Below are 25652 nucleotides of genomic sequence, written 5' to 3'. Positions count from 1 at the left end.
TTGATTTTGGAAAGGTATGGAATATAATACTCCAGGAAAAAATATATAGAAAAGGCTGGTTTCTCTGAAAGAGGGACATTGCAAGCACCGCAGCATATTATAAATGTAAAGGAGAATATATTTCCCAGTCTACCTCAAATCTGATGCAAGAAATATATAGCACTTCATGTTATCACAGCTAATTTGGATTAGCAGGAATTTTAGCCAGAACCCCATGACCGGTTGTGAAGTTCAAATGTTAACACAAATATTTGAGACAAGAAACTACTTTTGCTACCACCTACAGTTAAATTCCAAATCTAACTTCATAGTTTATCACTGTATAGTGCCAACATGTGTAAAAATGATTTTTCACTTCTTAAAAAAAGTAGCAGTTGAGTACAAAACAAGAAAATAAAGTTACTTTGCATTTGCCTTCTGGTTAGCCATGGGAAAACCCTTCTGCCTCATGCAACCTTCATTTCCCCTTTTAGGCATTTGCTTTTAATCATGTGGTTTCAGTTATACTGAAAGTCTGTAATGATTAATTGAAGGCTGTCAATTTGATAAGCCAGCTAGCAAAATCATGTTCTAGGAGTGTTTTATTTTGTTGTGTCTCAAAACCACTGAGCAATCTAACATATTTCAAGATTAACTATTTATTTCTATGTTGGTGTTTTTAACAAAGTTTATATATCTCGCTTGCAAAATTACAACTTTGTGAAGGAAAGCTGTGTACTGAATCATAAATACAGGGATATGGTCCCATTAAATAGATTAAGCAACTTGCCTGGACATACTAATCATCAGCTACCAACACAGTCACACCCTCTCACTTGGACTAATGGTAATCAGGTAACAAAATAGGAGAGGGCTGTTAGCTATACATATAAAAAGAAACACACCATGAATGGCCTGAATGAATGTTATAAGAGCAGAGCCACAAGATTAGGCCACTAGTTCATGGTTAACATGCAAAAGTAAACCTCAAGATGTGCCTGTGTCTCATCTTTTTCCTCTACTCGCACAAAACATGAAGTTTCCAAGGCAAGAACAATTAACATGGGCATGGGTTTGTACAGTGCCTCACACCAAGATGCTTTGATTTCCAATTGGGACTTCTTGGCACTAACACAGTATCAAGCAAAATGAATAAATACATTTTTAGATGAACTGGGAAAGTAGTAAAGATGCAGAAGAATTGGAAGCTATTCTTCTTTTGGGAGAAGTTTACTAAAAGTTGTTACTGGGGACCAATTTCTGTCCATCAACTCGTGCAACATTCTACCTTTGTACATGCACTACCAATTCTGGTTTTTAGCTGCTTCTACTACATGTCAGCAAACATGTAGTATTTTATCTCCTGTATCTCTTCATGAGAATTCAAGAGATACAGAATAATCAGTAATAGACTTGTATTCTGTTTTTAAAAAGCAGTGGGAACTCTATCTTTTTACCCTACAGGGAGTCAACCTCACTCATGCTGGGAGATACTGATGTACTAAATCTGAATTTAATGCAGCAGTGAAGAATTTCACTCTCTCTAATTATTCCATTAGAAAGCACACAGATGTCTCACACTGTACTCATAAATTTTCAAGTAGATATCAATTTTCTGCATGCACTTTTTATTCCAGCAACTGACCTCTCCAGATCATTAATCCAGAGTTACATGCCTGGCAAATCACTGAGGGCTCTTCTTCACGTTGATTTTCATCTAGGCTTTGTTTGGTATTTCTAATAAACAATTTCCAGAACTTTAGCACTACTATTACTAAAAGAATTTAGAAAATGTCACAAGGAACTGAAGAAAGTTATCTTTGCAGTTCTCTCAGATGCCCTTAATGGACCTTTCCATTACAACTGACAGAGCAAAACTGAAACGCTAAAGAACACACCAGAAAAGGAACCAAAGGTACTACTTGACTAGGAAAACAGATCATACATCCTCCTCCATTGAAGGCACGTATTACCAATCAAATAATTTTGTATTCATAAGGCCACTGTTTCTTTTGTCTTTAAGTACCTCATATTCACACTCAGCTTAAGACTTGGCTTACTAATATGCTTCCATATACTCTTAAGAAAGACTGGATACTGGATGTGAAATTTCCTTTCCGCAAGATAGCAGTCGAAAAAGTATCACATACTTTCTTGGTAAAAACTTCCCCTAGAGACCAGTATATAGAAAACATCAAACTATCTCAAGGTTGAGGTTCCTGCCAACACCCAGACACCTTTGATGCATTTACACTAGTTGTGTTAAATGCCTCGCAGTGCAGATGGTGCCAGTTGTGCTCAGTGAAACAGCTGTGCCAAGCCAAAGAAGGTTACATGACAGCTAATACCGAAACTGTTCTAGAAATTACTAGCATGCAGAGGACTTGAGGGACTAAGCAAATACTGCTTGTCCAGACCTGAATTGGCTAGTTCCACATCAGAAATATCTGTGGCTCTTGTATAGCCACAGCTGCTCAACGCAAACCAGAAAAAGAATGGCTCACAACAGGTAACTAATTCCTTCAACTCCTAGTAGGCAACAGAAGGAGGCTAATCATATTGTCCAGGGAAAAACAAATCGAGGTGTGTTTCCAGGATGCCGTTAGCAACCTGACTGAACCAGGAAGTTCCAATAAGTGGAAGGAATCAAGTTGAAATAGCTGTAAAACAGAGTTTGGCTTAAAATAAGTTAACTAAAATAACTGGCGAGAAGAAGTAAAGAGGAGGAGAAGGGAAAAAAAAAATAAAAAGAGCAAAACTCATTCTCTGCAGTACTTACTACCACCAAAAAGCCACCTGTTGGAATCTGCTGACCATACTGTTTTTCCTAAACATAAACCATTTGAAAATTGATTTTGCTAACACTTACAGTTTGAGGAAATCAAATTTACTGCAGTCTGTCATCAAGACAATCATGAAATACTCTGCTCTAGGTTTCTTTCATTTCCCCTCTCATCACTGGTTATTGAGACAGCATGTGTAAAAACCCCAGGCTTACAAATTAACTTACCTCCTGGTAGATTCAATCAGCAATATCAATACATACAAGGATTAGCTTCCCAATGTCAGAATGCAATATTATAAGCATGCAGCCATATTTCATACTATCATCAAACCAAATAACAATGACTAAAGCAGGCTAAACTGGTTACTATGCAGGCAGATCTTGGAAAGAAGTAAGCGCTATAAGGAGAAGTGTTGCTGTTGCCAAACTTTAAGGTTTTCTTATAAACAAACATCAAGGGTCTCAAGACTCTGAGCTTTTGAACGTTCTATTCTTTGAATTTTAGCCGTACTGTAGTTTGGATACTTATATCTTTCTTGAGTATCAACATTGGCAGTTTAATACATGAAGTGAATAGTAAGTGAAAAAGATAATTTTATTTACATTCCTTTAAGCTGAACGCTAAAGCAGGTATCTGATATTGTAGCAGCAGACATACTAAAATAACGTGTAAACAATACCTTCACAAGAGCTTGCTAAGTATGTCCTGAGGTTTCCCTAATTGTGGTCAGTATCACACAAGCTAACACAGATTCCCAGCATCCACATTCCAGGTCAGCTCTGAATGCAAAGCAACGAATTTCAGCTCAGGCTAAGCACCATGCTAGCGCATCCACAAGATTTCTAGTTTGACACTGGCTTGCTGCCAGCTGATTCAGACCAAGAATAAGAAACTCAGACCTACTGGCAAAGGAATCATTAGATAAATTTTCCTCAGAAGGACAACAGAAACATGGATTTTAAAAAGTACATTAAAATGCATTGTACTATGTTTAGATTAATTCCACACCAGATTGATCTCACTCATGATTAATATTTTTAAAAATACCAGCAAGTAAAAAAGAAATATACAGTATACATATGACAGTTTTAAGGTGCTAATCTTGTTCTCCAGTTTGACGGTAGTTCCTCAAGCAGTTATTTTTTGCAGAGAAGAAAAAAATAAATATGATTATTCTTCAGATAAGATTTGCAATTTTGTTTTCAATCTTTTCCCTTTTTAAACAGTTTTTTTAACATAGGCTAGGAAACTGCAGTGTTTTAGTGAGTATCTTACTCCAACAAAACAGCTACTGACCAGAAGAAGAAAAAAAAAAAAAAATAGCTTTATAATAAGGTAAAGTCTCCCCGCCCTTTTGAATTAGAACACCTCACTTCACAAGTGTAAAGGCACAGAACAGAAGCTACTACCATTTCTGCTTTAATGGGGAGATTCTAAATTTCTTACCTGTAAATGAAGTATTTTAGATTCATTATTCCGCAGCATTTCCTTCTGTCTTTCAATTTCTATTTCAAAGCTACAAATCTGATTATGTAAAGTTTGTATACTCTTGTTCTTTTCCAAACTTTCATTCTGGAGCAAGGCCACCTGGAAAAAATTCTACAATTACTCCTGCCAAAGTTTATTAAAAATAGGTATAACTTTGTTAGTTTTAAACTATCTTACACACACGAAAGGGATGAGATCCTACTAAAATCTCTCTCCATGTCTTGCAAAATAAATAAACACCAACCTTCTGACAGCTACTTTTGCACTTCCACAGCATGGTACTGGTACAACTTTGGCTAATGAAAGTGCAGATGGGATAAACAAACAGCAAAAGAACTTGTGTCTAAGCAAATCTTTTCTTTATTCAGTTTGTTATTTAATGGCTTGGGTTCCTGGTTTCCCCTAACTGACTTGGGAGTTGCTTGGAGTTTGGAAGAAACAACCTATTTAGCTCTAGTTCAGAGTTTCAAGCTCTAGCCCTGCACAGAAGGGATACCAGAGAAAAGCCGAGCAGCTGAAAAGCTAGTTGGGAAAGGGAAACATTAATCTTCCCCACCTACTCCAATCTATCCTGACTATAGCAAATTTAAACAAAATCATCATCTGCATGGGATTGGCTTGGCTTCACAAAATGTGATGGTGATGAAAACTCCTGAAATGAGTGAATACGGAAGGGATCCATGCATGAAAAGGAAAATCCAATGGTGCTTGCCTAAAGAAATGCAGGCTGCGGATTATATTCTCTCTCTGTATTGACATTTTATGAATTCATTCATTAGTGACTCATTCTGATTTTAAAACATGAGCCTTGTTAGAAGAATATCATATATTATATCTCCTTGGGGATCAAAGTAATACAATTAATGTTCTCTGTCACACTATTTTTTAGATTTTTTTTTCCCCAGGCAAGATTATTTAGTGGCAAAAACACAGAAAAAAAACTTGACACAAAATGACATTTGGACATGCCCTGACTAGATAGATCTTTATATGGATAAGAAGCAGCACCATTTTTGACCCACGGAAATCTTTTGATAAACATTCCACATTAAGACCAGTTACTTGGATGCTTCATGTTCCCAAAAAAATCAACACCACCACCCCCAATACAGATGCTAGTTTGAGGTCAAGCCATTTTTACCTCTGATGTGGATACCACTACAGAATTCCACCACCTTAACTACCCTCTAATCAGACATAGTCGAATCATTTATGTCACTGCATTCCTAGACTCAGGACTCTAGCCTCTTCAAAAATGTAAATAATTTCAATCTCTACACTAGCCTAAACTAGACAAAAGACCGCCAAAGTCCGCAGGCATTCAGCATGTTCATTGGACAGGGGCCCAAAAATACATAGAGATACCACAATATGTGTACATATCTACTTTTCAGTATAGCACAGCATGTGTGCATATACACACGTATATTAGTTCTGCATTTTATATATGAAAAACTGACAGAAGAGGCTCAACAGAAATGAGACAAAGCTAATTTTGTCAGTGCAGAGAGAGAAACAATCTCAAGGCTAAAGGAATACATAACTAGGTGCTAGAGAAAATTTTCAAGAACAAGTTTAAATTTAAATTCGTATCCCTGCCTCCCACATATTTCAGATCTGCTGCGTAGCCACTTTAATTTTTTGTTTCCTCCTTTTCCTTAATGAATTAGAGTACTTTAGTTAATTGTGATCTTTACATTCCCTTTTTCTCACTGTTTCCTCCGCAGGCCTCCCAATCATAAGGCAGTTACACTCTGTGTCACTAGCATTACATTTCCATTTTTGTACAAGTTATAATACGTGGACTTGTCTTGTACTGAGATTTTCCACACAGTTCTACAGAACACAAGAAAAAAAGAATTATGTCCTGCAGCCCTTAATCATACGGAAGTGACATTGCTAACTCAGTAACTGTAGTTTGGTGGTAGCAGTGAATAAGAAATCTTTAGCATTAAATATAAGTTTCCTAATTGCATTTGGCATAAGTCTTTGGAACTTGAGTTAAAAAACAGGTTAGAGGAAACACAGCGTCTATTTACAAACTGCTTCAATGAGCTTTCTATACTCCCCTGTCATATTTGAAATATTTGAAATATTGCCAGGATAAAGGATGCTCTTATTCAACAGTTTTTCAAATTAAGCTATTGCTTATTATTGCTTACTAAAAAAGAATGGAAGAAACACTCTTATACCACAAAGAACTGGATTAAAACAGACAGGTCCCATATTTAAGTCACATATTAAAAAAGAATAATTAGTTGATACCAGATTTATTTAAGAATGTGATGAAGCCACAAAATGACATTCAAGTCATTATTTCCAACATCACAAAACCCATGGGAGTTCAGTCTGCAAGTCTGTCCCATCACAGAGTGAACAAATCACCCAATTTTAATTCGCCCCACAAAGGTTTGATTCAAGATTTTACATCTGACCTTCTCTTACTACTCTCTGCCAACAGCACCATTCAAATACCAAACTCATAACTTGGCACAAGCTTTGCAGTTTTGAAGACTTGCAGTTTGCATACTGAACCACAAGCACAGTTAAAGAACGTGGTGACTGGGAGAAGGCAACTTCTCCTTTCCCCTCCATACATATCACAGTGAGTACCCCTAATGAAATCTCGACCCCACAGAAAGCAATGACAAGGACTGCACTGACTTCAGCAGGGCCAAGGTTTCTGTGATAGTCATCAGCTAGGTTAACTTTGCACTGTTGTTCTTCAGTGCATCAATTAGTTCTTTTTTTCTCAAAGAAGAGAACAGCAGTGAAGCTACAAATCATTTTGTTACCCTTCTCTAGAATAAAGTCACTGACATATGATACGTGGTTAGCTATTCTGGTAACTTGGCACGGTCTTGGGATTTCCAGTGATTCAACTCTTTATTATGAATAGGAAGAAGTCTGCAAAGCAGGAAGTGAAAAGGAAAAAAAAAAAAAAAAAAAGAAATGCGGGACATACAATGATAAGCAGTCCTAAATGAAAGTTAAAACCAAAACTGAACAACAACAACAACCACCACCACCAAAAAAGTGTATATGTATATTCTCTCAGCTCTGCAAGAGACAAATATAGAACTGCTGGGCATTTTTAAAATGATAAAGCACCTCTCAGGACACTGACAAAAGGCAGAACATGATCTATTCTGGAAGTCACAGGGAACATGTTTTTTTCCTATGATGCAAAATAAATTGTGCAGTTTTAATCAGACTAATGAAAAAAGAACTAAGAATATGAATTTGTATCTGTTAAAAATGAAAAATGTACAGTTCCGACATTAACAAAGAGATTCACGTGCAAAAGCAAACTTAAGTATTGTTACTGATCAAACTAAAGACTTACAGATGTAGTAAAAATTCTATCTAAAAAAACCTACACTAGAGCTCTCCCAGGTTCAACAGTTTCTTTACAGGGCTTCAAGTTCAAAAACAAGCAGTCCAGGGACAAATGTTCTGGGGTTTCCTGTGGCTGCAGGACCTTGCTGGAAACTCATGCGTGAAAGATCACTGTAGGCCAAAAAGGGAATATGCTTTATAGACAGAGTTCGCTAAACTCGAGCTAGCGGTCTGCTGTGAGATGACAGAATTCACAAGCCACACATATCTTAACTGCCACTAAGCCTTACACTGGAATTGTTACTCTTATTTAACTCATTCTAGAAAAATCAGAAGGGGCTCCTGACTCTTCTGCCTGCATTTGTAGAACAGTTTAGTAATTCTGAGATTCCCCCCCCCCACCCCATAAAACAGAAGCATTCTTCTAATGGCTATGTAAAACTTTCAAAAAATATTTAAGAAAACAGCGATTTGTTCTGAAGTTTTGTATTTTTAAATCAAAGCCTTAAATTTTATTTGCAGAACAGATGGTTAAGTCATTCAAATGATTCACAACATCGTAGCTCATACTGATACAATTTCCAGCATCTCCCAAATCCCAAACAATCTAAAACCAGGAGCTCTCAAGGAAGCACTGCAACATGAACTTCACTCCGGTCTAGCACGAAACCAGAAATCATCATGCCCATGAGTTACAATAGGCTTAATTTAATTAACCTTTGCAGGTCATTAAGTTTGGAGAGCAAGAACAAAAATAAATAACTGGTTTATTACATGGTATTTCTAATAGTGTTATCTCTGGAAAAATACTGAAGTAGCAAAAATAGAGCTCATAGTGCTGCCCCAGCTTTCTGAACCCTCCCTTCTGTAAGAAGGCAGCTCAGAAAGGAAATTTAATACTGGACTGTTTATCTACGTGAAGAAAGTGTTTTAATTAAGTTACCAACGAGGAAAATTGTATATGAAGTTGCGAAGCCAAGTTTCTCACAGCATTTTATTATAACAAAGGTACCAGATACGCTAAATGGCTTGGTTGCTTTTGGAGCCTACTAGTGCTTTAGCTGTATGGTTGAACAGCTGTTAAAAAAAAAAAAAAAAAAAAAAAAAAGGTGCCTTTTCCAGTACTTTTATATGATTTAAAGAAATCAATGAAAATTAGAAGTGAGTAGAAGATATACCTTATTTTCTAGAGCATTGCTCCACTCTTTCAATAAGTTAACATGCTGAACTGCTGAGCTGGCTTCATGTGCTTTAATTTGTTGGTTTGTTCCCTGTGACAACAAAGAATTTATACATTTTAGCCAATTCCACTTCTTTTAAACCTACAAAGAAAGATTATATCAAGACATTGAACCAACACTACATATTTTGGTTCACGGATGCATGTTGCAGAACTGTAGAGAGAAGGGAAACCTACGTGGGAATTTACAGAAGTCAGGAATACATTTAATATAGCAAGTGTTTCATACAACTGCCATATATATCCATCCAGTGTGCTTTATACGTCAGAAACAATAAAGATGAACAAGATTTACAAATTGAGTTGTATTTTAGAGTCTTCTGTGTAGCTTTACACTAAATAAAGCACAATAAAACTCTTGAGTCATACAAAACCTACAATGTCCAATTCCCCAAACCGTAATTTAAAACTTCTTGTTGTATTTCATGAACAGCTTCATAAGCGCTAAATTTTCCCTCAGTTGAGTATTAAAGACAAATATTTAAGATAAATTTATCATCGCTGGAAACTGCCAGCTCTATAAACTACTTTGCAAGACACAATGCCTAGTTTGTCATCCTAAGATGCTACCATGATTGCTCTGTGACATTCAGATACGCTGCCTCTGCACAACCTATAAATGCTGTTACAAATAACCACTATATAAAAAGTTTACAGAACACACATACATCATATACAGAGTACATAAGATGCAGACCATATTACTTACTTTATTTGTATTGTGTTGCATTACACCTACTTCAGTAAGTGTTTTGCAATGTAGAGTACATTAGCTTTGATGGTAGATATGCTGCAAAGCAACTGAAAGGGCTTCAATGATCCTCAAGGTATGTACTCTATATAAAATACTAAAAATATATATGTGGATATATGTACATATATGCACACATATACATACATAAAATGAATGGCAATACATACGACATAACAGTGGGCAGGGCTACAGCATCGATCTGTTCTATCACTAAGAGCATTACAGCTAACACTTAAAGTGATGAATGCTCATTATTTAAGAACCTGGAAATACCTGCAGGAAGTAGTTTATTGAGAAGTGTTGCTGATTACAGTTCTTGTCTCAAAGTTATCATTGGCTAACAAATGAATCACACTGTCTGATAAATGCCATTTTTTCCTGTCAGCAGTTTCTGAAATTTCCTGGCTAATCTCTTCATTACATAAGCATCCAAATTCCCCAAGATATATGGTAAGGGAAGGAGAATATTGGTAGAGACTGGAATACTACTACTGGAACTAAACTCTGAGGTTTGGCTTTTTTAAATATTGCAGGGATTGCCAGGATTGAAATCTAACACTTTTTTTTTTAATAAATTTCATGCTATGCTTTGATTATACACCTATGTGCACACAGACATATGAATGCACATAAAAATACATGTTTTAAGTGTGCTAACCTATGTTTAACCTTAATAAAAATACTGACACACAAATGAGAGAAAATATAAACATACTTAGCTCAAGAAAATAAATACTTTCATAGAAACAACTGAAGTTACCAGTCTATCTTCTGAAGAACAAAAGTGACTTTCCTCTTATTTCAAGTTTAAAAATTCTTCAAATGTATCATCTTCCCATTTCAACAAGATGTACCTAATAACTGAACTCCCAAACCACTGCAGGAATGTGTGGGCTTTTTATACTCTTTATTTTTAAAATGTAAAACCAGACACCTGCTGCATAATCACTTGGTGCAACTGGATGACTTTCTTAACCGAGACTAGTGAAGTCCAGAACTTTCATGTCAAAGAGTTAGGTTCTATTTGCAGACTTTCATCAATTGGGAAGTATAATTGTTATATACTGACCTGAAAAGTGCAGCCATAACGCTTAAAACTACAGGTACTTGGGGCATTAATACATTCTGACAAATGTGCATTCAACTGCAATAGGAAAAAAATGTGAGTTTTGGCAAAAGACGTTTGCACGATAATGCTCAAAACATAAAGGGCACAGATTAGCAGGTTTGTATTGTGTGCCATTTGCAGAACATACAATACATGTGTGTATATTTTCTCCAGTCTGACCTAAAGTGCAAATACTATATATACACATATGTAAACCACACACGCACATGCCAATACAGTATACAGTGTGATACATTTAATATACAGTGAAACTTCTACTAAAGACCATTTCAATAGGCAACCCAATTAAAAAAAGCAAACAAAAAGAACACACTCTACAATTATTTATATGATTTCATTTGACTTTAGTGAATGACTGACTAATCATTTCTCAACAAATGATTTTTTTACTGGAGTTCTGAGCAAGTCTTAAGATCAGTTTCACTGTAGTAAATCACATTTTTTCTAATCCTAAATTCATGAAGAACCAATTTTTCAAAACAGAACATGCAATTCTCTGTGCCTAAATTTAACGGTTAAATTACACAAAAAAGACTAAACAAGTACTGCATGAAACAGACAAAGAGTTTTAGAATAGGTACAGTTAAGTAACTTTAAAAAAATGCAGTACGCAGGATTAAAACTGATTAGTAAAATGCCTGCATTTTTCACAGATTGAGATTTATTCCAGTATCTTGGATTATTATGAGCACAGACCACTTTTCATTTAAAAATAAACCAATTCACAGAAGCATATACGTATATACAGACAGCAGCCATTGCAGCACAGAGGGCAGCAGATGGATGCAAACTGCCTAAAAGTTGGAGCAAAGAGGTATTTTTGGAAAGGATAGTGCAACAAACACTCTCTCTTCAAAAACAGGATCTGCAGTTTGTATTTCCCACAAAGCAGACAGGAGCTAGAGTCTAGCTCCTCAGCTGGCATCACTCTCGGGTTTCAGAATCTCATCTGAAATGCACACACCGTAAGCCCCACAGGACTTGGCTATTCCACCTCCATGGAAAGAAGTGGTGAACCAATTCTGCTTTGAATGTGTCACTCTGGGAACAGACAGGACAGTCTTTAAAATCTGATACTGAGATGCAAGCAGTCACTCATCTCTGATATACACCTATTACGTTATAAACACTATCTGTAGAAATTCACGGTACGGTTTCAACAGACACATGGTTCAGAAAAAAAATAAGACCAAATAAGAGAGAGACATGTGGTATAACAGGCTTTTCAAGAATGCCGCATTTTCAGCTTCTCAAAACTAGAAGTCTGCCAAAGAGTTATGAATTAAACATGAAAAATTGCCTTTTATTCTACAATAAGGTATTTGCTTGTTGTACACCACAGAATTTTCTCAAACTGTTAGGCAGGCATTTTCCCATTTTCTGCATTAGAACCATTATCCCTAACCATGCAGCTAAGCAATATACACATTTTCACAGTATCAGAAAAAATTAAGCAACATACAGCAACAGATGATGCAGGGCAAGATGACTGTTTTAAAGTTCTGATTCTAGCAATGGTTTCAGAACCCAGTTCTGACTATATGTGTATGACCCAGGCTTTAATGGGTCAATTCTTATTAGCACTCAGATATACCTCTTCTCAAAGTAACTGCTGAAGTCAAGATTTCAGAATATGCTTAAATGCTCCAGAACCAGGATCTAAACTCAGAAGTAAGCACTGATGGAATTGAATCAGTACACATATTTTCTCTTTTCTTAGCAGCAAAATTTCTCTTACTAGGTACAGTATCTATCGCATATTTTATATTTCATTACCTGGGGGGAAAGACTGGCCCTGTGTTTGGCAGGTGCCTTATGTGCCTTATGCACTATGACATGATTAATAATTTACAAGTGTAACTGAAAAATAGTACAAATTCAACTTAGGAAGTAAGTATCAGTGAAAAGAGAAAAGCTTATCCTCAGACAAGAAACTTAACTTCCCTTATAGGAGGTTTACAGAGTGCAGAAGACTTAAATAGGCTCTTCCCCATCATTGGTAAGTACTATTTTTAGGAAAAAATAACGCACATCAACTTTGACAGATGCTACTTATATCTTTTAATGTACAAGAACATGGATTTGTTCAAATAAGACAGGTGGTTTGTTTGTTTTTTTTTTATCTTGGTCTATGTATTACTGCAAGCTTCTATACATTTAGAAAAATTTTTATGCATTGTTGCATCTGGCTTTTGGAATGTTGTACTCATATTACCCTGTACCTTACATTAACTCTTTAAGTGTCAGTTATTGTTTTTTTCCCCAAATTTAAACATATTTAATAATAATATAAGTTTTTCCATGGAACGATTCTACACATTTATATGATTTTTCTAGTCTTTACTAATTCTTGCCAATGTGCACAAAATTTAATTTTCTCTTTTTATTTTAATATAAGTAATATAATACCCCACGGTGCTGCTCTATTGTGCTCAACAAATGCTTCAAATAGCAGAAGGGCAGGGGGAGAGCTAGTAAAAATGAAAGCAGGAAGACGTGCTAATCTTGGGCAAGCCAAGTGTAATAAAGACACAAAGCTAAGAAATTATTTCTTTTTAAATAATTTTTCAAGAAATCATTAAAAATATTTAAGTGTTATCACACTGAACTGTGTGGTAGAAAAAGCTTTTCTTTAGATCTCACATTTTAATAAGGAAATGGCTTCTGGCAAAATTCTTGCGAGATCTTATTTAAAAAATTATTTAATTTTTTAGCACAACACTGGGCATCACTTCTTACCTCACTCCTCATGAGTGTTTTAACACTACATTTATGAGGACATGAAACCATCACACACGGGCAGTCTGTATCTTCATGTTTCTACAGAGGAAAAAGCAAACAAACCACAAATCAACTCTTAACTCAGAAATTGAAGGCTTACCTGCAAAAGAAAGCATTCTACATTAATTAAAAAACAAACCACCCACAAGATTTCTTTCAATGTTTATCCCGACTGTGCAGAACGTTACAGAACTGAAACTGTTCAAACATCAGTTTATGCTTTCAACAGATGTGTTGATATTCTGAAGAAAAAATAAGGATTTTCTTGTGTTTTCCCATGTAGAGTAGTAAATCTATTTGCTTCCCATTTTGTTGTTTTTACTTAGATCAATGAAACAATACTAAAAGTCAAGTTTTCTCCTCCAAGAATTACTCAGAAAAACAGGCATCTTTAAGACCGAGCAGAACCACTGCAGATGTCCTTTTTACTAAGGGTATAAAGTGCATGGAAAAGCACTTCAGAAATGTACACTACTCATTCTCACTATGTACGGATACTCTCCTTCTAATTCTTTTCTAATTTTGGTTCCCAAACATATGATACTAAGTCTCATTGCTATACACCCGAAGTTCAAAAAGATGTTGAAATTTTATCATGGTGCTGGGCAGGCATTTTGATATGAACCTAGATGATGGCAGATACTTCAGCATAGTACTAAACCATATCACCATAGGGAGGGAAGATAATCAGGCCCAAGCTAATTGAATTTACATTTCTTCTCAGTTCTTCTCAACAAAATGAAAAATCTAGGGAAAAAAAAAATTGTTTCATGTCATGCGACATGTCCCATTCAACTTGAAACAAACTGTTTCATTTCTGGTACTTAAGAAAAGCAAAGGAAAAAAAGGTCTAGATTTATAAGCCTGATAGAAAAGGAAGAATACACAGCATGCCCTTTCTGGCCAGTAATGATGTCTACCTTTTGAAACAAAAGCAAGACGTAAAGGAGACCCAAGCTCTGAGATGTGAAAGACCTTAGTTCAGAGCTCTGTCATAAATCCGCAAATATTTGAAAATGTGTACCTCACTTTTAAAAACACATCATTGGGTATGCTGTTCTGAAGCAAGTCTATCCTACCATCCTTCTTATTTGCACTAGTTCACTTGCTGTAGCACATGTAGACAGTTCACAACGACAGAGAGCAAGGAAGCCTAAGTTGCTCCTTAGCCAGAGAGCAGGAACAGCCTCCCAAAATGTGGGGATGAGGAGCTAGCTTCAGTCCCTCCCCACCAGGACATGGATACCCAACCAGGAGCAACGCCAACAGACTGACAACATCTCTCCCCAGAGTAACCTCTGGCAGGGTGACCGTGGTACTCTTCTGATAAGCAATGGCCCATAGGACCATTTCTGCTCACTCTCAAGAATCAGACCTGGCCTCTCTTCACTCTGAACACATCTCTAATTGGGTTGAAGAGAGACATCACGCACTCCCGCACAGTTTTGGGAGCTACTGCCCTACAAACTTCTTTATCAACTACAAAGCTAGAAAAATAATACGCCCTTCTAACATTCATTCCCTAATTTTAAGTCACTCTCTTCTCTAACCAACCCGAACTACCTGGCAAAGATTATGACATTGACTCTCAGTTCATGATAAAAAGGCAACATGCAACTTCTCAGCCCTCTCTCCAGTTCTATTCCTGACCCCGCATCCCGGGGCCCATCCCCTGAAACCAAAGGGAGTCTTTCCAATGACTTCAGGATGTACCAGCCTAATCCCATTCCAGCGGCAGAATCCTCTCCCTACTAACCAGCTAAATTCACACAGTCGAGCACACAAAACCCAAAGCCAAATGCAGCCTCAAACGTGGGTGAACACCACATGCAGGGCACCTGGCACAGATGAGGGGAAGGCAGGGTATTAATATTGGCTACCCAAAGAAGCCAGTCTTACACTGGGAACACGTCTGGTTCCAGAGCAGCAACAAGGGAGCAAGATGACAGTGTCTCATGTCCCCCAGTGGCTGTCCCAGTCAGCTCAGCAGCATTTCAGACTACTGAGCAGAGTCCAGATTCCCTTGGCAGGGTCTGCCTGGGACAGCCTTTCTGTGGCCAAGGTGGCAGTGAAGAGCTAGGCACTAAGTAATGCTGTCCATCCAGATCCGTATCATACTAGTACTGCTCAGTATCAATTTTATAGGAGAAGCACTTCCAAGTAGTTTTGTGGATTATCCACAGAAAAATGTAATAATTCAGAAGCATTTCAGGCTACTAATTTCTGTTTTAACAATGCCACATCTTTATCTGCTAGAAATTACAGAATGAAAAAGGCACCTTTGTGACCAAAAACCCTCAACTTTTTAGATGGTTTAAACAAAAGAAAATAAGTTTAAGAATTTAAATGATCTAGTGATAATGCAGGCAAGACAAATGCAATCTAAAAAAAATGTGTACTATTAACTAAAGAATCCGCCTCCAACAACGGGGATTTCCTACCCCACGGGTCATGGGATTCTATGAAGACATGAACCATACGTACTCCGGTAAAATTATTTTCGTTTCCATTTGCATACCTTTTTTCTTGGTACGCTCCCTCTACCTCCATTTTCAGTTCAAGTCACTGAGGCCTGCTTCGGTCATTATTACATTAGAGAAAATTTTAGGCTACAGAAGCTAGAGATGAACTCAAGCTCTGGGTGACAAAATTCAAATGAGAAGTCCAAAGAAGCCTTTCATTCAAACATATAGTCTCATTAAGCTTCTGATTCTCATTACCAAAGTACAATGAGGCAACATTTGATCAGGCCACAACAAATAAAACCATCTGCATTTCTATAATCACTGAACTTTTAAAAATCTAGGCAAAAAAAAAAAAAATTAAAAATAGCAGCCAATTGCTAAAGTTCTAATTGTGGAGCTTTCTGCACCCTTAAAGCAGCATGGAAGCAAAACTGCCCTTTTTCTACATACTGAAACATTTAAGCCAATGATAACATGGGAACATGTAAATCAAAACATTTCCAAGGAGTGTTACAAATGCAGATTTGTTTAGAACTTTTAAGGGCAGGTAAACAGTGGTACCAACTTTAACACAATCAAAATAGTGACATCTCAACACAAAACGTTGTATATTTTAAACAAACCCCTTTGGCTCCCTAGGTAAGCCAATTCTATTACCTCTTAAAGCAACTCAGAATTCCACCACATAAGATTTTGGAGAACATTTATTTACACACACTCTTTTCTGTGCTTCAGAGTAACATGTCATTCTTGTTTCCAACACGTACATCTAAAATAGGTTTCGCTGTGAATTAAAAATCTGCTAGACTAAAACTTAGCTTCTGAGTATCTTGAAAGCCACCACTAGTTCAAAGATTTCATAAATGTTAAATCCACCAACATCTGATAAAAGACAGAGCTCTTAAACTAAAACAGAGTTCCATGTTCCTCAAAACATAAGGATGATACCAGACTCTCAAAAATTTAACTACATTCTCCTATTAAAAAAGCTGTCTACAAGGAACCTGTGAGCATGCTGTTTAGATATGGAAATCCAGTTTGTACAACAAGACATATTTAATACTCACTGATTTTGTCTGTTAAGACACTACACATTTTTTTAATATTGCTCCTTGCCTCACATAGTTCCCAGCCTAAAGGAAATTCTGGAAGAACAGCATCCATAATCTAACTACATCCAGTTTCACCTCTGTATCAGAATGTGCAAGAATAAATACAGTGTAAACTTAATTTTCTCTGTGTATTTTCACGTCTCGGCCACTGTACGCTAGACAATGCACAGTTAGTAAAGTACCAGCCCTTGCAAGTATACACTCAAATAGCTGAAAGCCAGATCTAAGTCAGAACTTGGTGAGACTCTACCTATGCCTTTTTGTAATGACATCTCTGAGAAAAGAATGCTTCTCATCATTGTGAGACTTCACCTGACAAGCAGTACACAAGAACACAAATGAAAATTAAGTTCTCATGACTCTTACTATACTAAGAAGCTCTGAAATCCAAGACTGTCAACTATGGAAACCATGTAAACAGAATTTTAAAAAAGAGTTAAAATTACAGCAAGAAAGATTCAGCATAATACAGTTCAGTGCAAAATAATGCAAACACAGTCAAGTTATAATTCTGCATGGAAAGTTAAGTATGACTTTCTCAACCTCTGCTGCATACTCCTAACTCACAACATGCTGCTTATCAGACAACCTACTTCTATGCCAAGAAGAGCAGCCTGCCTAGGCCTAGCATGTACCATTGCTGGTCATGCTAAGACACAATTTGTTTTTACGTTGTTTCCTCCTTTCCTCTCCTAACAGATGACAGTACCCAAAAAAGGATTAGATAGAAAGATGCTATTTCTCCAGCCAATTGCTATGCTTATGCTTCCCCTGCACAACATTTAATTGTTATGATGGTAGTTGCATATATTATATCAATTTAAGCAAAATGAAAAAGCACAGCAAAAATTACTGTGGTATCAATATTATGCAGCAGGTTTGAATTTTTTTAAAATGCAGTATCTGAACATCAGAAAAAAGAAAATGTTTCCCAGTCAATGCAGTGGTTTCACAGGAAAAAATTGTCTTTTGAAAGTCAGTCTATTTTCTTTTTTGACTTACTAATTCTGGCTGAGGGCAAGGCTCTATTGTCAGCTCACAGAAGCACAAGAAGAGTTATTACTCCGCATTAATGCATGGAATCTTTTTCTATATACACAAGAAAATACTGCACCTGCAACATAATCATTGGGACTTGGCTTTTACAGTATTTACAGGTTGTCTCCCGGTATTTACAGGTCTTCTCTACATGGTCTGGCAAATCTTTTCTCAGTATTTTTTCTTTGCAATCAGCATGAGGACATGAAAGTTCTTCAAACTGACAATCAGTTTTCAAATGCATCTGAAAGATTAAAAAAAAAAAAAAAGTCAAGCCAACTAAGTTTTATGCATGCCTTCTATCCTTTGAAGACATCCCACATTAAATAACTTCAGAACCAAAGTAAACAAGGTTATTTTGCACACTATATTGTGCAAGGGCAAACACTAACAAATCTACTCAAGAATACATTTCTGACTCTACATTCCCTTCACCTAGACAGCAGATTTCACTGGTTTATAGATGTATGTGAGCTACTTTTACACTAAAAGCATTCTAACAGGGTCCAAAATTACACACAGGCTATTTAAACAAAAGGTAAGCACTCTTTTTCAGGGTATGTTACTCCACAGAAACACAGATGCTGCTTTAAGTTGTTGAAGTACCTGAGCTTGCTCATTCAAAGCAAGTACCTACAGATCTCACTGCAGACTGCTATGTAGCCATACCTTCCAACTGTTAAATTACTGGATTACTTCTATGTTATGCTTTCATGAAACAAAGCTACAATTTATTTTGTACAAGTCTGGAGAAGCCAAAGGTTTAACTCCATGCATAAACCACCAATTACATGAGCAGATTAAAACTGCTAAATAAAAATAAAAACCCACCAAAAAGGAATTCAAATGTCTCACGTTTGTAAAGCACACATTAAGATTTTTCCTGATTTTAGTTCTTCCTCCAGTTCTCACTTGCTTCATGCATTTACATTTCTGAGCTTTGGTGTCACACAATCACATGATTTTTACTACAATTCCTTGTAACTCATCAAAAAGCTGAGCTTCAAAGCAGTTTACCTCTATTCTGAAATTTATAAATCAGATTAACCACTAGTGTGAGCATGTCAAGAAATGGACAGGGTTTTTAATTTGCAAGACTTCTCATTCTTTAACTCAAAAGGAAGTTTATCAATATGTTAGATTACTTACCAGTAATTGACCCAAAGATAGCTGTTCTTTACAGCCCTTGTTTTCGTTTCTGCAGTATATTTGAAGGGCCAGTAGTTCTCTCCTGCAACAATTGTCTTTAAATACCTGAAAAATAAAAACTCACTTCATTTTAGAAATTTAAAACCACTCAAGAATATGCAAGTTCAAATAACATAGAAGCCATGCAATCTGGCTACAGCAGTGTCGTTTAATTCTAGATTTATGCACCAGAAATAAAATCCTGCCATTCAATGTTTCTCGAATGTGCACATTGCTGAGACTTCTCTACTATGAAGCAGGCCAGTGAAAGAATATTTGGACAGATGCTCTACTACTGTTTCACTCTTACTATAAATACAATAAAGGGAACAGTACAAGAAAGGACTAAATTTTTTGCTATTTGCTTGCCAATAATAGGCCTGCGTAAGTTAGAAATCTCTACATTGTTTGGAAAGTTAGTCTATTAGGCAGGATACCATAAGACAAAAAAGAGCCAAAGCACAGTGGTTCAGAGAGGAAGGATTTCATGGAAGGCAGTCCTACAATGACTAGACTGGTTAGTTGGAATACCTACTTGCACATCAGTGGTAACACATAATTAAAGACATTTCCTAAGGTCTTAGGCTGGAGGAGGTTTATTATTACACAGATAATCAGGCTGTAACTGTCTGTCCATTTTAATGTTTCTAAGTCTTTCCAGCATATTGTGTGCGTTATAGAACTGCAAGAGATAGAGACCAGAGGGTTTGGGCTTTTCACCTTTTATGGGTGATATCGCATAAAAGATAAACTTCTAGTTATTTTGCAATTGCTTTCATGACCATTAAGAAATACCAAAGAACCAAGCCCAACCGATGACTACTTCTTTGACAAATGGAGTTCTGTGACACTGCGTACACTGCAGGGTTACTGTAATTACAGAACCGTTCTGCATGCTAACATTTAACAACAAAGAATTATGACCACATCTGTCCACAGTGACTATGAATTTATTCCCAGTGTCAGTGAGGAAAGAAATGCTGCAACCATTCTCATTCAATCTCATCTGACACAGGTCACTGATTTCTGTTTACTTTTCATATATGAGGTTTAATGAATCAACAAATCTCATTTGAATAATCAATTGCCAGTACTGTAGTGTTTTTATTGCAAAGTAATTCACAGTAAGGCACAGTTTTTCTGACTGAAGTTAAGGTAAGAAGACACTTTTTAAGCAGTTTTTCCAAGACTGTCTAAGAGCTCTTCAGTGATTTTGGGAATCAGCATCTCATAGGAAGAGTATGGTTTCCAGTTTCATGAAAATCACCGACTTGTATAGGTAGTCCAACATGTATTTAATATATGCTGCCCTTCTTGTCCTCCTCCTGTTTTAGAGATATTTGAAATTTCCTAAGAAATGTACATATTTATGTATATTGGGAGCTAGAAAGTCAAGAGTTAAAATGGAAAGTAAAGTAGGCACCATGATTATTGGTCTGAGCTCCTGGAGAGCCCATTCATGTCAAAACTGAATTATGCTGAGCACTGTTCAAAGAACTATTTTGTGTTAAGACAAGGAGAGGTTAATGTACCCACTAACCTTTTCTTGAAAGTAGTAACTATTACAAGTATTTATTTAGGCAGGAAAGACTACTAACACAAAGAATTTACTAAACACTTCAGAAAAATCTAACGTAAAAACTGCATAAACCAGGTACTGAGTCAAAAATAATTTTTTCTCAACCTTTCGAAGGCAACACAAAGTTTTGCTGTGAAAAACAATGAAGAGGGTACCAGTGAAATAACTTATCCATACAAAAAGAATCTGATTCTACTGCAGTTACTGTAACTCCACACTGTTCTGGTTCCACTGTGGTTCACAGAACACCACGCTGTGAATACAGATTAGTGAAACAGTAGACACTGGTCTGGAGCCAAATCAGCAGTAAGGTTTGCATAGATCTGTCACATCTTTGCACCCGCAGGAGATGCAATACTTCTTATCACCCTCCCAGTTGATGGAAGAACAACTGCAATGTGTTGCTGCAGTTCCCAACTATGAAAACAAGATGTGACACCTGGCTGGACCAATTAGGGATGAAGCTGACATGTTTTCTACCATGTGGTTAACAGTAAAAAATGAGCTGTCTTCCTATATAAAATACGTGGTTTAGGTTTTATAACAACACTATCTTTCTCAGGTACCTTATTAGGCTTATGAAATAACTACCACAAAGCAGTAACACATCTTATGTATGACACACCATTCAATGCTCTTGAATAAGAAACAATTTTAACAATACCTTATCTTTTACTATGCTTTCTTGACACGCTGTACATTTGGGACTAGAAGAACTGGAGAGAAAAGAGAGCAGAAAAACTATTTTAACTCATTTGAATTTTTACAGTACAAAAAAATTTCCATTTATGAGGCACTTAGTTATGATTATCCAATATATTTAAAAACATTAGAAGTGGATACAGTTCATTATAATCAGATAACATGATGTTATTTCAAGAAATTTGAATACTCAGTTTTCAGTGGACAGTATCTGGCATTCCCAAAGAAGTAAGACCACCGCAATACCTCTAGGCAACTGCACAGTGGTTTTCTTCAAGGTGGCAAAATTCATTCCCTATTTTACAGTGTGACCTAATCCACAATTTTTGTCCCTTCTCAATCTATCTGTGCAAACAGCCAAAATATTGTCTCTTCAACTATCCTGTCCTTTTTCAAACAACACCTAATTAAATTTTCTCTGACAGTCAACTATACATCCTTTTAGGGTAAAAAATGTATATGTGTCCATCTCCTTCAAGTCTGTTCTGGTTCTAGAAACTGTTACAGATCCTTTCTCCCTCCTTTATCTGACCTATTGCCCTATAGCTGTTTTGGTAATCTAATTGCCAAACTTGTGATTTCTTAGACAACAGGTAGGTTGAGGAGTAGTGTGTGGAGGGCAGTGTGTGAACAGAAACTGAACTGGAGTGTAGGAAACCTGTGTTCCTACAGCAGCTTCTGGGTCTGACCTGCTAGCTGTGGTAGTGTAACTCCCTTCATTCCTTTTTAGCGCCTTTTCTCCATGTAAAATGGGGATAGTCATATGACCTCCCTTGTAAAGCACTGAGATCTATGGATGAAAAGCACTAGATAAAAGCTAGGTAAATTCTTTTGTAAAGCAGTTCATTGACAGGCTACGTAAATTGTGGCTGCTAGCAGCAGTGCAAATCAATGTAAAAGGCTGACTAAGTTCAATTATGTTATACAATCAGTATGGTTATTTCAAGTCATCTCACTGGCTTCTGCTCCTTGAACTGACCATTCTGCGTCTCGTTTTATTACTGAGCACTTTAACTACCTTGCAGCTTCAGTATCTGCAATATTTTTAAGTTAAAAAAAAAATCTAAAACTAATCTACTTGAGGGCATATAGTGTTTAATACAATGTCATGCTTCCCTTGCTTTTACTGAATTCACTCAAGCATCCCACTTGCTCTTTTAAACTACTGCTGCATACTGAGCAGATATCTTTACTGTGTTATCTACACTGACTTTCAATTCTTTATCCTCAAATAACCCTGGGACAGAACCTGCTAGCATGTAATGAGTGTGTCCAGCAGCATATCAACGTGGAGTGAAAAATTTTTGTGCCAAATACAGAAACAATGTAAACTTATTCTCCTTCCAGTTTTATGGCACACTTTTTTGCTCAAAAAAAAGGAGCTATAAATTTAATTTTAATAAAGGATTTGTTTGCAACAAGCACTTAAATATAGTGAAATAACTCAAATGAAAGAGCAGTGTGGTAGATGGTCTTACCCATGTGTCCTTTTCAGTAACAGACTGTTTGGAAAGTCAGGAAGGTAAAATTACACATATTCTACCTGCACTGCAATAAGCACATGTGCATATCTCACAGCAGGGAAGGAAAAATGCCCTGATTCCAGCAACGCCAGAATTGTTACTGCTTAGATTGTTAAGGATCTGCTCTGTCCATCTGCACACATCCAAGCATGGCAGGTGTTTGCTTTTCTGCCGTCACTGTTATTAACCATGTAAGAGACTTCCGAAAACATATTTTCAGAAAGAAATAACTGCATTTCTTAAAAATAAACTACACCTCACCTGAAAATGTGTATTGAAAGAAATGCTGGTGGGGTTTTTTTGTTGTTACTTTAAATCTAACATGCTGTAGCACAAAACCTACAGGAGTGGATTAGTGAGCTATGGACCTTTGTATTTGCCCAGTACGGAAGTTACTCTTTATCATGAGACGAGTAATGTAATATCCTCCAGCCTCTTTTGCCATGCTGCACGTAGTCTTGACTTACATCTACCTGAGATTACAGTATTTCCAAGTGAAATATAAGCTAATACCTAGAGTCAGGGTGGTCACACAAAGCAAACAGACCTTCCAAAGTGAAATCCTCTCTCTGTTAGTAGTCCAGTGTGCAACATCCAGTGAGCTCTTTCTGTTCTGTACCTCTGCTCTCCCAGTAGCAAATGGAAGTACTGACTGCTTATTTACCCCAGGAGATTAAAGCTTGGAGAATGGTGTCCAAACATTAGACCAAGTTTTGAAATCACACTGCTGAACACAATCAGTAGCAATGCATCAAAGTTGAGAGGCAAAGAAATATACTTCTACTGAGGCACAGGTAAGTCTTAAATGCTAGCTACTCCTTGAACGAACACACTTTTATTCTTACCTAGACTGGGAAAGATTGCATCTCTCAGCATTCATTTTATGTCTATAACATTCACTCACCCACTTTGCACTCTGACCCAAACATTTCGGTAATAGAGAAGCCAGCCTTCCTGACTCTATTGTAATCCACAAAACATAAAGCCCCAGGGCACACAGATAGATGGGTTACGAGGAAAGGAAGCCCCACAAGCAGTGACATTTATCCAAGGGTCGCACGACTCAACTGTAAGGCTGGGTCCACAGCTAGGTTAGGTCCTATCACTCTAATGAGCCTCTGCAGGCTCACTGCCTCACACAGCCATGATTTACCGAGTGTATTTTACACCAAAATAGCCATGTTAGCAGTCACATGAAATAGCTACTCAGTCTAGGCTCCAAAGGCAATGAAAGTCCTGCCTAATACGTCACTACATGGGATTAAACCACTTTAACAACCATTTCAACAATATTGATGGAAAGCTCAGTTGTCTCATCCTGACACAGAGTAGAACACAACTGTTTGCAACAGCATATGTATAACAAATAATCAAGCAAGCAACAAGCAGAAGGCTGCTTTGAGCCAGGGTATTAGCTGAAGGTATTCCTAAAACTACAATAGCGTCCACACTATTTTTCAGCAGTTCACAAGATCTAAAGGTATCAACATGTTCTACCACAACAAAAAATGTACCTTAGCAAGGCATTCATGCAGGTCTCACAGAATCTGTGTCCACATTCAGTCTGTTTAGGATTGCATAAGATGAGGTGACATTTTTCACATTTATACTTATCTTCCACGGCATTTACAAATTTCTCTTTGTAGCCACCTTGCTCTGGAACATAAATCGATGCTGAAGGACTGCGATCAGGATTGGCCCTTTGTTGTACCATTTCTACAGATAAAGGGGGTTCTGTCTTCTTACTGGTGTCCATGCTCTAAGGTAGTTTCTGTGAAGCAAAAATGAGAAAACCTCTGAGAAATCAAGACCTCTTTTTCCATTTAAATAAAAAAAAATACAGCATCTCTGAAAGACTATGTAAAACCAGAAAGCACTAAGAACAGATGCGTGTCCACACATCATATGAACATAATACGTACATAACTGTAAGTATATTAAGTGTAGCATATCTGTAAGATACATTTTTCAAAGGCCAAGAAGGTCAAGAATTAACCTGAAAGCAAGTATTAGTTAATTGTGGGCATCACTCTAGGAACAAATAAGAACAGAGCTTGCATTATTCCTTATCTTCCATCTCTCTGAGAAACATCCTTAATATTGAAATTGTATCATTAGAGGAAGCAGCAAAGCATGTGGTGGAGAAGGTGCACTGGTACTCAGATGCCACCATAAAAAGCACACAGCCAGCAGTGTCCTACACAGGGTACCTGGAGTATACGCAGCTCCACTGCCAACTTCTCATGTCTACGCCATGCGATAGCGAAGTGTAACACACACTGCTTTAACTCTATTTGTATTGGGTTTGCGTGGCACAGTTTTGGTAGCAGGCGGGGTGCAGGGGTGGCTTCTGTGAGAAGCTGCTAGAAGCTTTCCCCGTGTCTGACAAAGCCAGTGCCAGCAGCTCCAAGATGGACCCACTGCTGGCCAAGGCCAAGCCCATCAGTGACAGTGGCAGCGCCTCTGGGATAACAGAGTTAAGAAGGGGGAAAAACATCGGCACGCAGCATTGGCAGCCGGAGAGAGGAGCAAGATTATGTGAGGAACAG

At 37.1% G+C, this 25652-nt stretch overlaps 1 protein-coding gene across 3 annotated transcripts in view; it reads right to left on the bottom strand.

Annotated features, from left to right (window-relative positions):
• TRAF3 (TNF receptor-associated factor 3) overlaps positions 1-24880 on the bottom strand; it is a 28084-nt gene extending 3204 nt beyond the window's left edge. Inside the window, exons 1-8 of one of the 3 annotated variants that reach the window (XM_010288941.1) lie at positions 24618-24880; positions 21543-21594; positions 19261-19365; positions 18188-18355; positions 13455-13535; positions 10656-10730; positions 8771-8863; positions 4212-4352 (exon numbers count right to left, since the gene is read on the bottom strand). In XM_010288941.1, coding sequence (XP_010287243.1) covers positions 4212-4352; positions 8771-8863; positions 10656-10730; positions 13455-13535; positions 18188-18355; positions 19261-19365; positions 21543-21594; positions 24618-24859 — 957 coding nt within the window. In that variant the 5' untranslated portion in view covers positions 24860-24880. The remainder of the gene's footprint in view (positions 1-4211; positions 4353-8770; positions 8864-10655; positions 10731-13454; positions 13536-18187; positions 18356-19260; positions 19366-21542; positions 21595-24617) is intronic. The other 2 variants (XM_010288942.1, XM_010288943.1) reach the window with 2 other exon arrangements.
• Between the last annotated feature and the right edge of the window lie 772 nt (positions 24881-25652).

The sequence above is a fragment of the Phaethon lepturus genome, unplaced genomic scaffold, assembly GCF_000687285.1.
Source record: "Phaethon lepturus isolate BGI_N335 unplaced genomic scaffold, ASM68728v1 scaffold5466, whole genome shotgun sequence".
NCBI classification, from domain to species: Eukaryota; Metazoa; Chordata; class Aves; order Phaethontiformes; family Phaethontidae; genus Phaethon; species Phaethon lepturus.
The sequence above is the reverse complement of the archived record's forward strand: the minus strand, read 5'-3'. Positions and strand labels throughout refer to the sequence as shown.